General features: G+C 41.0%; 1 protein-coding gene and 1 pseudogene across 3 annotated transcripts in view; one reads left to right on the top strand and one right to left on the bottom strand.

Annotated features, from left to right (window-relative positions):
- Window positions 1-15,779, bottom strand: part of Rnf17 (ring finger protein 17) — a 111,860-nt gene that overhangs the window by 9,110 nt on the left and 86,971 nt on the right. For all 3 annotated transcript variants that reach the window (XM_028787374.1, XM_028787375.1, XM_028787376.1), the window contains 5 exons: window positions 14,776-14,939; window positions 11,373-11,492; window positions 9,585-9,665; window positions 7,542-7,667; window positions 3,208-3,264 (listed from right to left, as the gene is read on the bottom strand). In XM_028787374.1, coding sequence (XP_028643207.1) covers window positions 3,208-3,264; window positions 7,542-7,667; window positions 9,585-9,665; window positions 11,373-11,492; window positions 14,776-14,939 — 548 coding nt within the window. The remainder of the gene's footprint in view (window positions 1-3,207; window positions 3,265-7,541; window positions 7,668-9,584; window positions 9,666-11,372; window positions 11,493-14,775; window positions 14,940-15,779) is intronic.
- On the top strand, window positions 11,557-12,191 carry LOC114638800 (annotated as a pseudogene).

The following is a 15,779-nucleotide window of genomic DNA, read 5'->3' on the forward strand; positions in this document are numbered from 1 at the left end:
CCCCCCACACCTTTTTTTTTTTTTTTTGAGATACTGCCACACTATGTAGCCCAGGCTAGTCTGGAATTCACAGAGATCATCCTGTCTCTGCCTCCCAAGTGCTAAAATTAAAGGCTTGTGTATCCATGTGGGGGCTGAGGGGCCTATTCCTCTGCATTTATTTACTTTTGCAATAGGTAGTTACTGCATAAGAAAACTAAAATAACACATGAAATGCTCACAAGAGATAAGTTAAAGAAGATTCTTTCTTAAGTTCTATAATGTATAAGGGAAAAACAAATGCATATAATTCTCAAGAGGATCATGGGAGTCAGCAGTTAAAGCAAAGGAATAAAAACAAATGCATATAATTCTCAAGAGGATCATGGGAGTCAGCAGTTAAAGCAAAGGAATATACATGGTGTAAGTGCAGGTTTCCTGCAAAGACCAGCAGTATCTTCCTCTTTAGGAATGTAGTAACATAAATAAAAAAGTCATTATATTCAAATTCATAGGTTTCTTTGTTACTAATTAATATTTCCAAATGGGGGCAAAATATCTAAACATAGAAAAGTTTTGCAAAATGTGACACCCATTTTGTAATTTTACTCTTTACAAAGTAAGAAGCACTTCACGTTTTATAAACATAGAAATGAAACTGTGCCAAGAAACTTAAGTCCTCCTAGGGGTACAGTTCAATGATCGTTTTGCCTAGCATTTGTAAGGCACTAGGATCTGATCCCCACACCTTAAAAACCAAATGACAGAGAAACTCTTACAGAATCAAAAGTGATGCAAAGGACAAAAAAGACGAATTGGATTTCATTAAATTTAAAAGCTCTAAAAGAAATGGGGTGTGTGTGTGAAAGAATGCTTACTGCACTTGTAGAGGAACTCAGTTTAGTTTCTAGTACTCAGGTGGCTCACAACTGCCTGTAACTGCTATAGCTTTAAGAATGTGATGTCTTCTTCTGGTCTCTGAGGACATCTACACTCATACATATATGTATATGTATATATGTATGTATGTATGTATGTATGTATGTATGTATGTATAATTTATTTATTTTTTTTCAAATTGTAACTTATACTCATTCACACAGGGATTATAAACACAAAAAGGCAGGACGTGGGGAAGGGGATGACACTGGAGCGTGGGTGTTCAGGGGGAATACAGATATTTTTCAGAACAGGGTATCAGCTGGGTGAGGGTTCAGGGGATAGGTCACTATGATTCTGCCTATGACTCACTTGTCCTTATCTAGTTGGTAATATCTGCCAAGGCTACCTATTTACAAGGTCTATGACTACTCAGGCTGGTAAATTGTCACAAAAACTGCCTGTTTACAATAGCTTATAGCCATCTGTTTCAGTGTTTATCCACAGAGACCCAAGACTTGATGTTAGTATACATGTATGACAGGCCTATTGCTGATTTTAGGCCTATGGCTGATTTTAGGCCTTCAGTGTGTAAGCAGGGCTGCCCCTGACATCTCCTCCCTTCTCTAAGTATAGACGGGCTGTGGCGAATCTAATCTTACGAAGGCAGGGATAGAGGCTGACCTCCAGTAATTGAAGGGGACCTTGTATGGCTCCGGTCCCCCTGTCGTTGTCAGTGAGGCATGAGGGCCATACCCGTCCTGAGGACATCTACACTCTTGTGCACAAACCCACATACATATAGGTACTCACACACATAATAAAAATAATAAAAATCAATATAGTGCAATAAACTGCAAGCTATAGACTTGTGCACTCAGCACTCAGGAGGTTGAGGCAGGAGGACTATAAATTTAAGGTCAGTTTAAGTTACATAGTGACCTAGGCTAGCCTGGGCTACTTTGTAGGAACTTGTTACAAAACACACAGACACACACACACACAGACACACACACACAGACAAAGTAAAATGTCAACCCACAGAATAGAAGAAAAAATCTGCAAATTATGCATCTGAAAATAACTTGTATATAACATATATGAAGAATTCCTACAACTACAATAAAAAGATAATTGAACTAAAATAGTGAATTTGAATTTCTCTAAAAAACATTAAAGATATTTATCCCCATGGGAAAAAGTTCAACATTACTAATCATCAGAAAAATAGGTAACACACACAATGATAAACTACTGGACATGTACCCTAGGATGTGAAGGAAAAGTCAGAGGCTATGAAGAAAATGAAGCACCTGCATACTCCGACTTGTGAGTAATGCAGTGACGTCACTGCAGAATGGTCTCAAGCTCCTTGAAGTCTCAAACTTATTTATCATCAGACCGAGTACTGTTCCTCCTGAACACCCACAAGGAAGCATACACACGAGTGCTTATGCAAAGTCGTGCCCACAGTCACCAAACGGTGGACATAAGCCACCGCTCATCAACAGATAAGTGAATGAACAGAAGACACACTGGAACTTTTGCTTGATATTAAACAGATCAAGTACTGCTAAATCTTACATGCATAAACACTGGCAACCGACTGAGAGGGCTGTGAGATGGCTTCGCCGATACATGTGCTTGCTCACAAACTTGATGACCTGAACTGAATCCCCAGGACCCAGAAGGGGAAGGACTTAATTGACTCCCTCAAGATGTTCTTTGACCTCCACATATAGGATATGGTATGTGCATGCCTCCCCTTAATAAATAAACGTAATAAAAATAAGAACTATGATTTTTAAAAAGAAAGAAAAAGATAAGGAGAAAAGGAGGATAAAGGAGCATACATCGTTTGACTTCATTCAGTAGGAAAATGAATTTATAGTATGTAAGTAGTAGCTCAGTAAAGTGGATATGAGAAAGAAAATAATGCTAAATTTTCTTCTTTTAAAGTATTCTTTTAATGAAAAAAACATGGCTGGGCATGGAAGCACACACCTTTAATAGCAGCACTCAGAAGGCAGAGATAGGTACATCTTTCTTTGTGAGTTTCAGGCTTGCATGATTTACATAGCTTCATAATGAGACCCTGTTTCAAATTTTTCTTAATTTACTTTTTAATTTATTATGTGTGGTGAGCAAGAGCCAGAGGGTGGGTATGTATGACAGTCAGAAGACAACTCGTGGGAACCAGGCCTCTCCTTCCGTCATCTGGGTTCTGGGTATCAAATTCAGGTTTCGGCCTGAGCAGCAACTGCCCTTGCCAGCTAAGCCATCTTGCTGGTCACGTATCAGATCTTTCTGCTGATGAAAGGTTTTAGAAATATCTGAGTTGTAACTTACCTCAAATCTTATTTTCCAGTTTTCATCTTCATACTTTTTATTCTGACCTCTTGGTTTCTAAAATAATATAATATTATTCATCACTAAAAATCTACTTTTACCTACAAGCAAAATACTGCTTTAAGGCATTTCTGTACTTTACAAAAATTAGGATGTGTAAGTCATGCTGGTACGCACCTAGCTTTTCAAGTTAACACAGAAATATCTACTATTTACATATTCTATTTATATTTCAGTTCCAAGACTCCCTAAATTTTTTCTGAACATTTCAGTGATTTACTACCCTTGCTCCTTATTTCCAACAAAAGAGCACAACTCAGAGAGACTGAACAGTCTTTATAAACGCTGTGGAATCAACAGCACTTTCACACCCCTCTGCTGTAAGGCAACAGTTGCAGTGAGGGGTATAGGCACAGAGTGATGTCACAGCTTCTCTGTGATGAGATGTGGTTTTCCTATTTATTCTTTTTTGAGATAGGCTCTCACTGTGTACACTTGGTAGCACTGGCCGGCCTCAGAGAGGTCACCTGCTCTGCCTCCTCAGTGCTGTCTGCACCACACTGGCTCGCCACAGCTTCACTAAGCCAGTGCTGGAAATGAACCTTGGGCCCATGAAGCAAAGCAAGCTCTCCATCACTCACCTCATACTCAACACAAGAAATTTTTTATGTTGATGGAAAACTCAGTATTTTCTTGCAATCTGCTGTTTTCTCAAATAATATATTAATAATACACCCCCCCCCCAAAAAACCCCAAAACACTGAAGGCTGATGAAAGGACTCAGCCAGTAAAGGTGCTTGCTGCCAAGCCTGATGCCCTGAGTTTGATCCCTGAAGCCCATGTGATGAAAGGAGAGAATCAGCTCTTAAGAGTTGTGCTCTAACCTCCGCACATGTACTTCAGCATCCATATGTATACACACATACACCCAAAATAAATAAAATGCAATTTAAAAGTTAAAAAAGAAAGGAAAAACCAAGCCTAACAAGTGAACTGTGACTCTTGACAAACAATCTTGTGATATGTTATCGTGGACTGTCCTCTGAAGGGTTTTCAGCAGCTTGAAGTATGAAATACCAAAACCATTGAAGGCAAAATCACCAAGCCTGGGAAGATGGCTCAGTTGGTAAAGTGTTGGCCCTCCAAGTTTAGGACCAAAGTTTAATTCTGAGAATTCATGTAAAAGAAGCCAGGCACGGTGATGTGTACTTGTAATCCAACACTGGCAAAGTGGAGATGATCAGCCAACCTAGCCTATTTGCTGAGGTCCAGGCCAGCAGATAGAGGAGACCTTAAGCTGCCCTCTGGCTCCTACACCATATGTACACACAACCTTCCCACCCCAAGCTAATGGAACAAGCTTTACTGAAGGTAATGTTAATGTGTGTATCTGAGTGCTCCATGGGAATACAAACAAGAAGTAAGTTACAAAGGCTCCATATCCCTTATATTTGACACCAGAACAAATTAAACTTTTTAGTTGTTTATATTTGGGGTTATTTATGCCAATATTGGTTGAGCATTCCTAAACTGAATAATTTAAAATGCTATAAGATCTGAATGTTAGCTGACTTTGGCAGCATAGGCCTGTTATAGGTCTTGCTAATCAAAAGGTTGAGGTAAGAAGATATCAGGGTGCAAAGCCAGCCTACAGAGTGAGTTGAAGGGTAGACTCTGTCTCAAAAGTAGGGGAAGTGCTCAGGTAGGTCTCAGTGGTAGGATACCTAGCATGCATAAGACCAGACCATAGGTTCTATCTTCAGGGCTTATAAAACAAGTAAGAGGCTAGAGATATGGCTCAGCTGTTAAAAGCACTTGCTCTGCTAAAAGACCCAGGCTCAAGTCCTAGAATCTGTAACTCCAGTCCCAGGGGATCTGAGACCCTCTTTCTGATGCCATTGGGACACTAGCCATGCATGTTATCCACAAATGGAGGCAAGACATTCATACACATAAAGCAAAAATGAAAACAATAAAATGTTTAAAAACAAGACAAAGATCCTATTTTATTTTCCGAGTCAGGGTCTCATGCAGCACAGGCTGATCTTGAATTCATTAGGCAGTTTAAGGATGACCCAGATCATCTCTCTCTCTCTCTTTTTTTTCTTTTGGTGCAGCAAACATTTATTGGTATTTAAGAGTAGGGAGAGCTCCCTAGGCCCCTCCTGTTATTATGGGGGTCTGGGATGGAAACTGTGAGGGAGATACTCAGTGTTGGGGACAGGGACTCTTCAGCAACCAAGGGCCTCTCTCTTGCTCTCAGTGTCCTTGCTGGGGTGGGTGGTCCAAGGTTTCTTACTCCTTGGAGGCCATGTAGGCCATAAAGTCCACAACCCTGTTGCTGTAGTCATATTCATTGTCATACTAGGAAATGAGCTTTACAAAGTTATCACTGAGAGCAATGCCAGCCCCAGCATCAAAGGTGGAAGAATGAGAGTTGCTGTTGAAGTCACAGGAGACAACCTGGTCCTCAGTGTAGTCTAGGATGCCCTTCAGTAGGCCCTTAGATGCCTGCTTCACTACCTTCTTGATGTCATCATACTTGGCAGGTTTCTCCAGGCGGCATGTCAGATCCACAACAGATACACTGGGGTGCAAGGCCATACCAGTGATCTTCCCATTTAGCTCTGGGATGATCTTGCCCACAGCCTTGGCAGCACCAGTGGATGCAGGGATGATGTTCTGGGCAGCCCCACGGTCATCACGCCACAGCTTTCCTGAGGGGCCATCTACAGTCTTCTGAGTGGCAGTGATGGCATGGACCATGGACATGAGCTCTTCCATGATGCCAAAGTTGTCATGGATGACCTTGGCCAGGGCGGCTAAGCAGTTGGTGGTGCAGGATGCATTGCTGACAATCTTGAGCGAGTTGTCATATTTCTCATGGTTCACACCCATCATAAACATGGGGGGATCAGCAGAAGGGGGCAGAGATGATGACTGTTTTGGCCCCACCCTTCAAGTGGGCCCCAGTCTTCTCCATGGTGGTGAAGACGCCAGCAGACTCCATGACATACTCAATACCATCACCCATTTGGTGTTAGCAGGATCTCACTCCTGGAAGATGGTGATGGGCTTCCCATTGATGACAAGCTTTCCATTCTCAGTCTTGATTGTGCCATTGAACTTGTCATGGGTGGAGTCATACTGAACGTGTAGACCATGTAGTTGAGGTCAATGAAGGGGTCATTGATGGCAACAATCTTTACTTTGTCAATGCAAAGCAGAAGGCAGCCCTGGTAACCAGGCACCCAATACGGCCAAATCCGTTCACACCAACCTTCACCATTTTGTCTATGGAACAAGGCTGGCACTGCACGAGAAGATGTGACTGTCTCTGGAACAGGGAGGAGCAGAGAGACCTGGCTCTTCTAATAGCACTGTTTCTACCTGCAGGTACTGGAGTTACAGGCCTGTTCCATCATGCTCAGCTAAAATTTGAATGCTAGTACTCACAATCTGTTGGCACCAGAAACATTTTCAATTTTAGTTTATAATATTTTGGGTTTTGGGTTTAGGGACTTATCTTGTAATATACGGCTTCTAGTTCAGGTCAAAAGACATTTTAAGTTGGGACAGAGCCATTTACTGGCATAAAATTTTATACAAATTTTATACAGTGCACCTTATGTTCAAATTCAACACTACTAGCTAACACTAGCTAACAATCTTTGTTCTTCCCTTCCCCTCCCCATCCCCATCCCCCTCCCCTCCCCCCTCCCCTCCCCATCCCCGTCCCTGTCCCCTCCCCCTCCCCTCCTCCTCCCCTTCCTCCCTCCCCGTCCTTCCTTCCTTCCTTTCTTCCTTCCTTTCTTTTTTCTTTTTCTTTTTCTTTTTTTTTTGAGACAGGGTTTCTCTGTATAGCCCTGACTGTCCTGGAACTCACTCTGTAGACCAGGCTGGCCTCGAACTCAGAAATCCACCTGCCTCTGCTTCCCGAGAGCTAGGATTAAAGACATGCGCCCTACTAGAGCAGAAGGTTGAAAAACAGTAATAGAGTTTTAATGTAAATGAAATGTTTTTTGGGACATACAAAGCATGGTAGTTATTTTTCAAAAAAAAAAAAAAAAAAGGAATTGAGAAATTCTCATCTTAGACTCTCCCCTCCCTTAATAGATCAAGTCGGTAGGTAGGTCACATTTCAGAACTGCAGAATGTGGTGGCACCTGCCTGCAAACCCAGAAGCTAGAAAGATTTAAGGAGGAACAAGAATTAGGATTTTAAGGCCAACCTGAGCTATAGGAAACATATCAAAAGTCTTGAGGTGTAAGACAGAATGTGACATTTTAAATAATCAGTTAAAGTGTAATTATATAGGAAATCAGTTCACTTACTTCTTTAAATATCTCTTCAGTATGTTCAAAAATACAGTATTTATGATGGGCCATAAAATGAGAAAGTGACATCCCATCAAAATAGAGATGGACAGACAGTTTCCCCCATGGATTGTCAGGCAATTCCTATTAAATTCAATAATGAAGACTGTTACTTTAAATACTTTACTTGGTGCCTAAGATTTTATAGTCAACAAGTATGAAACTGGGTTTCTGACAATAGCACACTCACACAATTTGAGTAGTGACTCACTGCAAAGCACTTTCTCCCTGATACTTTAGCAGATTATGAAGCAGTAACTCTCTATAAAATATACTTGAGTAGCTGTATCAGATTTCCTAGTTATACTAACAACTACAGAAGGATCATCTTTGGATGATACTAATTTATACTAATTTACACTAATTTTTATACTAATAACAGGTTAAGAGCAGACGAAATGAATTTTAACTAAAAATCTCCAAAACATCAGGAACCAGAAGAAATCAACATTCTCAAAAGAGCGATCATCATGATGGCTTTAGCACTGACGACTTGGTCACTCACTTTTACCATGCACTGGCATACCCACTGGCTATGCTGACTATTTCTGTGGTAATCTCTTCCCCATTTCCATTAGTTTCACCTTTCTCCAAATTCACATCCTCATAGAGGAAGGGGAAACAGTTTTGGGCAGATCCGTCTGCTTCTGTTTTCTACTAACCAGCCATATGAGGCAACAGGAAGGAAATACTAGAATATATTTTGTGTCAGACCTTGTGTGCTTCTGTGGCAGTGTAGGCTCGGGCCTCACAGCCGCTTCTCTGTGACTCCTTTCAAACACTGCCATTTCTACGTGGGTCCTTGGTACCTTCTCCCAGCAACAGCACGCCCTGTCTTGCCATACCTTACAGCCTTGACTGAAATGTCACCTGATCACTGTGTTAGCACAGAACCCCTTTCCCAGCTGCATTTCTATACCAGAGTTCTCTGCTGCCAAGGCCTTATCTGCCTAGTACACTGTAGAGATCACTGAGGCCACTATTCCTTTATCTCTTGTCTGGTTTCCACCATGAATGTGGAGGCTCCATAGACATGGTTTCTGACTGTTTTGTTCGGGCCTCAGCAGCACTTCTTAAGTGTAGCTAATGCTGGAGGAGCATACTCAGGCAAAGTATGGAGTCAAATGGGTTAAGGAGCACTGAGCACTCACAATCTGCAAATCAAGTGGTGGATTTACTGAAAACTAAGTTGTAAAGAAAGCTATCTTGACTATGTAAGAACTTTTAATTTCCACCTTACATTAGGAGACTTGAGGATTCTTGGAGTAGCTGGGTAAGAACTCCTGCTGCTAACATACCAGCTTCCTTACTTAGGTGGATACTGAGGCTCTTGAGTATAGAAATATTTTCCTAACCATTTTCTTCTCTCCTGACACCAGGCCTCAACCAGTTGTGGACTAACTTTATTATGTCACTGCGCAGCTTATTATGTCACAGGGCCACTCTTGTATACTACTCGCCATTCCTCCCCTTTCTAGAAACCTCTATCCTCTACCAGACTATTCCTATGCTGTCCCAGGACACCTTCTGCTTCTTTCTCAGGACTGTCACCTTCCATTCTCCATGCTTAAGTCCTGCTGTGCTGTCTTCCCACCAATCCCCTGGCTTATGCCATGTTGCGTTATGGATTGCTTGCTTTACTAACTATGGGAGGACTCTGGGGCTAGAGATTGTGACATGCTCTGTAGGACTTTGTGCTCCATACACAGTGCTGTATGACAGCTGACTCCACGTCAACAATGTCATATTGCCTGCACTTATGCAAGGAAACTATTAGTGACAAATCTTTCAATCATCCACTTTAATACTTATGAAATGTCTCAGCAACTTGTTTAGGCTTGCTCAAAACAAGCATAGGAACCAAAATAGCAAAGTCTTATATGTTAACAAATAACATATTCATATATAAATGACACATATAACATGGCCTGTCATAAAAATAGTCTTCAAATTACTTCATGGCAAACAGTTTCATCCGACTATACTTTAAAGCCCACTTACCATCATGTGAATGTCCACCTCTCTCTTTGAAAGCAGCTCCTGAAGCAGCTCTATGGCATCTGGCTGCCAGACATTCCCAACCTGTGTGTAATGAACACATGTATACTTCTATAGTGTGTGACCAGGAAAGAATAAATTAAGCCATAAAGAAATAGTCATAAGCAGGGAATACCTGGTAGTGGAACTAAGTACACATGGGCAGTCAATAAAAATTATCTTTAAAATGTCTATTTCAGGGCTGGAGAGATGGTTCAGCAGCTGTGAGTTCTTCCTCCTCTTTCAGAGGACTGGATTTGGTTCCCAGTGTCCATGCTGGACAGCTTACAGCTACCTGTAACTAGCTCCAGGACATGTGACTCCCCTTCTGGACTGTGTGGGTACTCTTACTTATATACATGCCCACAATACTTATGTACATACCCGCACATGAATATGTATTAGAAATACAATATAATATTAGAAATACATCTTTAAAAAATCATATTTGCCTGAGCTTCTCCCTACTGTACTCAACATCTCATGCTTTCAAAGCATAAACTAGGGCAGGGGACACAGCTTAGCCAGTAGAGTGCTTGCCTAGCATGTATGAGGATCCTGGATTTGATCATCAGAATCACAATGACTAGGTATGGTGGCACATACCTAAGACCCCATCACCTGGGAAATGAAAGCAGGAAAATCAGAATTCAAGGTCATCTTCTACTACAGGGGGAGTTAGAGACCAGCCTGGGCTACAAAAGATCTTTTCTCAAAAATTACAAGACCACTTCACCAAAAGAACTTTCTAAAACAACCCCCCAAACTTAAAGATAACATGTTAAATTTAAAACTTTAAAATTTCTTAACATGTCAGACCTCTAGGTGAGATAGCAGCCATGTAAGGAGTCCTTTGCAAGGAGCACATGGGTCCCCAGGGATCCTCTGAATGGACATACTCCAATGACATCTTCAGTCACAAAGGTTTCATTTCAAAACCACCCAGCTGAGCCATTCCTGACCCTTGACCCCCAAAAACTACAGCAGGAAAAGGAAAGGAGTTTACAGTTTGAGCTTTGTTATTGCTAACACTGGAGAATTAGGATCTTCTCCCTTATCAGCATAGCACAAATATATACTATGAGCCATTTACTCATAGGTTTTATATACTGCAATATAATTTTGTAATATTCCTCATTAAAAGCCTGGAGCTGTCTTTTACTTGTAGGTATTTTTAAATTTTGTATTGGGGGCTACAGGTGAGGGCTGGAGAAAAAAACTCAGTGGTTAAGAACACTTCCTGTTATTTCAGAGGACCTGCGTTGGTCCCCAGCACCCACATGGTGTCTAACTCTACCTACATGATAGCTGAGGAGCATCTGTAACTCCAGTTCAGGGACTCTAGACTCCATCTCTGGCCTTCTACATGCACATGGTATACTTACTTACACACATGTAGGCAAAACACTCAGCTCAGACACATTAAAAACAAAAACAAACTCTTAGCCAAGTATTGTGGCGCATGTCTTTAATCTCAGTACTTGGGAGGTAGAGGCAGGAGAATCTCTGAGTTTGAGGTCAGCCTTGTCTACATAGTGAGTTCCATGACACCAAAGGCTATACAGTGAGACCCTACCTTTAGAAACAGACAGAGTAAAACCACCACCACCATCACCCCACCACCACCAAAAACTTAAAAGAAAAATTTGTATTACATTTGAAAGCGACTTAATTACATACTCTAATTTCTAAAGTATTACTAATATAAGACAATATTTAAAATCAACTCCCCACAAACTACTAAGTGCTCACCGGTAAAGTCTGATAGAGTTGACAGGGAATACAAAACTGGGGTGTATCAGGATATAGCAAAATAGGATAAAGATGACACTGCGGGATCTTCTCAGTAAACCCATGATCCAAATACTGGACCTAAAACAGACCAAGTAAATGTTTGGTTAAAATATATTACTAAGCCTTTCGCTGCTGCATCTGCAGCCATGAGTATGCTCAGGCTACAGAAGAGGCTTGCCTCTAGTGTCCTCCGCTGTGGTAAAAAGAAGGTCTTGTTGGATTCCAATGAGACCAATGAAATCGCCAATGCCACCTCCCGTCAGCAGATCAGGAAGCTGATCAAAGATGGGTTGATCATCCGGAAGCCCATTTCCTGGCTCACTGCAGGGGTGGGGGTGGGGGTGGGGGTGGCGGGTGGAGGGGTGGGGAGGGAAAGGCAGGCATAAGGGCATAGGGAAGAGGAAGGGTACTGCCAATGCTCGGATGCCCGAACAGGTGCCCTGGATGAGAAGGATGAGTGAGGATCATGCGCCGGCTTCTCAGGAGATACCTGGAATCTAAGAAAGACTGACTGCCCTATGTATCACAGCCTGTACCTGAAGGTCAAAGGGAATGTATTAAAAAACAAGTGGATTCTCATGGAACATATCCACAAACTGAAGGCAGACAAGACCTACAAGAAGCTACTGGCTGACCAAGCTGAGGCTCAAAGGTCTAAAACCAAGGAAGCACTGAAATGCCGGGAGAAGCACCTCTAGGCTAAGAAGGAAGAGATCATCAAGACTGTCTAAGGAGGAAGAAACCAAGAAACAAAGCTTCCCTCATGTCTGTACATAGTGGCCTGGCTGTGGCCTCCCATGAATTAGTCATTAAAATAGAACAAGCCTTTAAAAAATTTTATTACTAAAAGCTGGATGACAAAGGGGATTTTCTAGTTTTAAAAAGTTTTTTATTTTGTTGTGATGGCGGCGGGGCTATGGTTTATCACTGAAGAGCACTGGTTGCTCTTCTAGAGGATATGGGTTCAATCAATCCCTAGAACCCAAATGATAGCTCACAACCTGTCTGTAACTCCAGTTTCAGGGGATCTGACACTATTTTCTGGCTCCTGGGATCACTCTACACACATGGTGCACAGACTACACACAGGCAAAACACCCACATGACACCCTCTCTTTCTTCCTCCCTCTAAGATTGAAGGCCTGAGTTTGATCCCTGGAATGCATGGAAATGTGAAAGGAAAGAACTGACTCCACAAAACCATTCTGACTCCGACATGTGTAGCAGGAAGCATTCCCCCCCACCCCTATCCTGACTAACGATAACAACATTTTAAAATTTAACTGGGTCTTAAGGTGGCTCAAACTCCAGCAGAAGGACTGCAACAAGTTCAAGAACAGCCTGAGTCACATCATGTGTTCTATACCAGCCATGGCTAAACAGCAAGACCCTGTCTCAAACAACAAACCAATGTGCACAAAGGAACAGAAAGGCAATGGCTTGTGTCTATATCTCAGCTCTTAGGAGGCTGAGGCAGGAGGGTTTGGATCTCAAGGCCTGCCTATGCTACACAGTCTAAAGAAGACAAAACAAGCCAAAAGGTTGTACCCAATGGAAGGGCATCCTAACACACAGGAACAGAGAGAGGTAATGAGTTAAAGACCAGCCTGGTCTACACATTTAGTTCCAGATCGGCCAGATCTGCATACTGAGACCATGTCTTATAAAAGGGGGAAAGGAAGATCACACATCCATATCCTGGAAGGATAACTAAATAGATTTGATTTCTTTTTTAACAAAAAAGAAAATATATATTCTCTCATCTCATAGAGAATGAAATTTCATTGTTAAAAGAGGTGTTCATACAAGTAGCCTATAAGTCAAACATTATTTTTAAAACCTGGGTATTAAGAGGCTGGTAAGAGGACTCGGCAGATAAAAGTGCTTGCTGAGTAACCTGACAATCAGAGTTCAATCTCTGAAATAATCTAAAGATGGAAGGAGAGACCTGATTCCACAGGGCTTCCCTCTGACTTCTACATGCATGTAGTGGTTCACATGAGACCCCACAAATACACACAAAGAACACACTAAAACAGGGCTGGAGAGAGAGCTCAGCAGTGAAGAGCATGTGCACCTCTTGCAGAAGATCTGAGTTAAGATTCCTAGCAACAGCATCAAGCAGTTCACAGCTGCCACCTGTAATTCCAGCTCCTGAGGCTCTGGCCTCTGCAAACACATGCACACACTTGCACATACCTACACACAAACACACCTGCATAACTTAAAATAAAAGTTTAAAACCAAAACCAAAACACCTGAATATTAAATCCCTCAGTTAGCTAGCTTTTGAAATGCTCTACTTTTGATTACTCAAGTGTTAAACGATCTTAAAATCAGGAGTAGTAATAAGGTTTCTTGTTTGCTTGCTTTTGAAACAGGGTCTCTCTGTGTAGCTGAAGAAAACAAGGTCTGTCCAAATGTTTTCAATGTGGTAATGTGTTCATGATGCAAGATAACACTAGATAACAAATCTTTGAAGAGATCAACACTGCTGTATATACTTAGAAGTAATTCTGACACTATCCTTGCTGTGTAAATCTTGTATCTGCTCATTCTCCTGATTCTGTTTAAATTGTTCCAAGAGTAACCTTGAGGTGGGACCTGAATGAGACTTCTTGGAGTGATGTTTCACTGGAAAAGTATAGTAATTCTACAAGATCCATACATGTAAAAGAAGCTGAAACTTGAACTATCTAATAATTATTAGGTACTATCATCAAACAAGGTAAATTTCTGTTCAAGTAAAAATGAAAAATGTTTTTCTTTAATATTTCGTCACTTTACTTAGTAACTTGATATATTTATACTTATGTTTTATACTTTCATTTTTCTATACATGAAGCTATTTTTAAAGAGTCTGAAAGAAATGTAGGTACTATATCACTGTTTTGTAAGGTAAACTAACTCATAACTCAGAAAGATGGATCTTAAACAAATTTGCCAAGGAGCTAATAAGTTGTTTTACTTAATAACGTGTGCACATAGGGCTACCAGTTACAACTAAATGGTATGTCCTTTAGGCACGAGTGGTCACATCCCACCTGCAGTGATTTCCTCATGATTCACTTTCCAATCTATTTGAAAACAAAGGCGGGTTTAGTGGTGCAGGTCTGTAATCCTGGCACTTGGGAGGCTCAGGTGGGAGGGTATCAAATAGCATGGACAGTCTACATAGTGAAACCCTGTCTCAAAACCAAAACCCAAACAGAACAAAAATAGCAAGAGCAACAAAAGAAAACAAAAAGAAAAATTCTTGTTACAAATAACAATGTAATGTATTTATCTTTTTAAGTTCACCAAAAGGTGTTTTAATCTAATTTCTGACCATTCACTCCTCTAGTGATTAGTTAAGACTCACCCGGATGGTGCCTCCCACAACTTCCATGACTTTGCCTCGGTACCACAGAGTATCAGATCCTCTCACTGCACAAGGTTCTCCCTTTTTCCAGGAATATGGCTCCAAAAGACCAAGGCACTTTAGATTACTTTGAATTTCATCCATCATTTTTATGAGCTCAAGCTCTGTAGAATTTATTGAAAATACATTTAGGAAAATATGTTATTATTTATGTTTTACCAACAATCTAATTCCTTCCTAACTTAGGTAATACAAAGAATTAAGATCAAGCTTCCAACAGAATTTTTACAAACATTTAATTCAGGCAGCATTTATTACATGTTTTTAAAAGTTTTACTAACAATCAGGTGGTGGCTATACACACCTTTAATCTCAGCACTTGGGAGGTGGAGGCAGGTGGGTCTCTGAGTTTGAGGCCAGCCTGGTCTACAGAGTAAATTCTAGGACAACGTAGACTACACGGAGAAACCCTGTCTCAAAAAAAAATTTTTTTTTAAACTTGCAGCATTTGAATACTTTATCTTTGCTATTCTGAATATACAATTATCATAAAGCACTCTTGTCAATTAAACATATTCCAGATAGCCTGACATGAAAGAACTAAGGGTTTGAGGTGTCAGTTTGACAGCACAGATAATACATGACCTGTGCTATACTTAAGTCTATGCTTAGGTAGAGATAATACTAAAAATATAAATTAAAATTTTAACTTTTCTTGGTGTGTACACGTGTGTGAAGGTACATGGGGAAACTAGAAGACAACCACAAATGTCATTAATCGACATTGGTCTACCTTTTTTCTCTTTTTAAATTATTTATTTATTTATATGAGTACACTGTAGCTGTTTTCAGATTTGTCAGAAGAGGGCATCAGATCCCATTATAGATGGCTGTGAGCCACCATGTGGTTGCTGGGAATTGAACTCAGGACCTCTGAAAGAGCAAACAGGGCTCTTAACCACTAAGCCATCTCTCCAGCCAGGTCTACCTTTTTCTTACTGAGA

The sequence above is a fragment of the Grammomys surdaster genome, unplaced genomic scaffold (assembly GCF_004785775.1).
Source record: "Grammomys surdaster isolate TR1022 unplaced genomic scaffold, NIH_TR_1.0 125630, whole genome shotgun sequence".
In the NCBI taxonomy this organism is placed as follows: Eukaryota; Metazoa; Chordata; class Mammalia; order Rodentia; family Muridae; genus Grammomys; species Grammomys surdaster.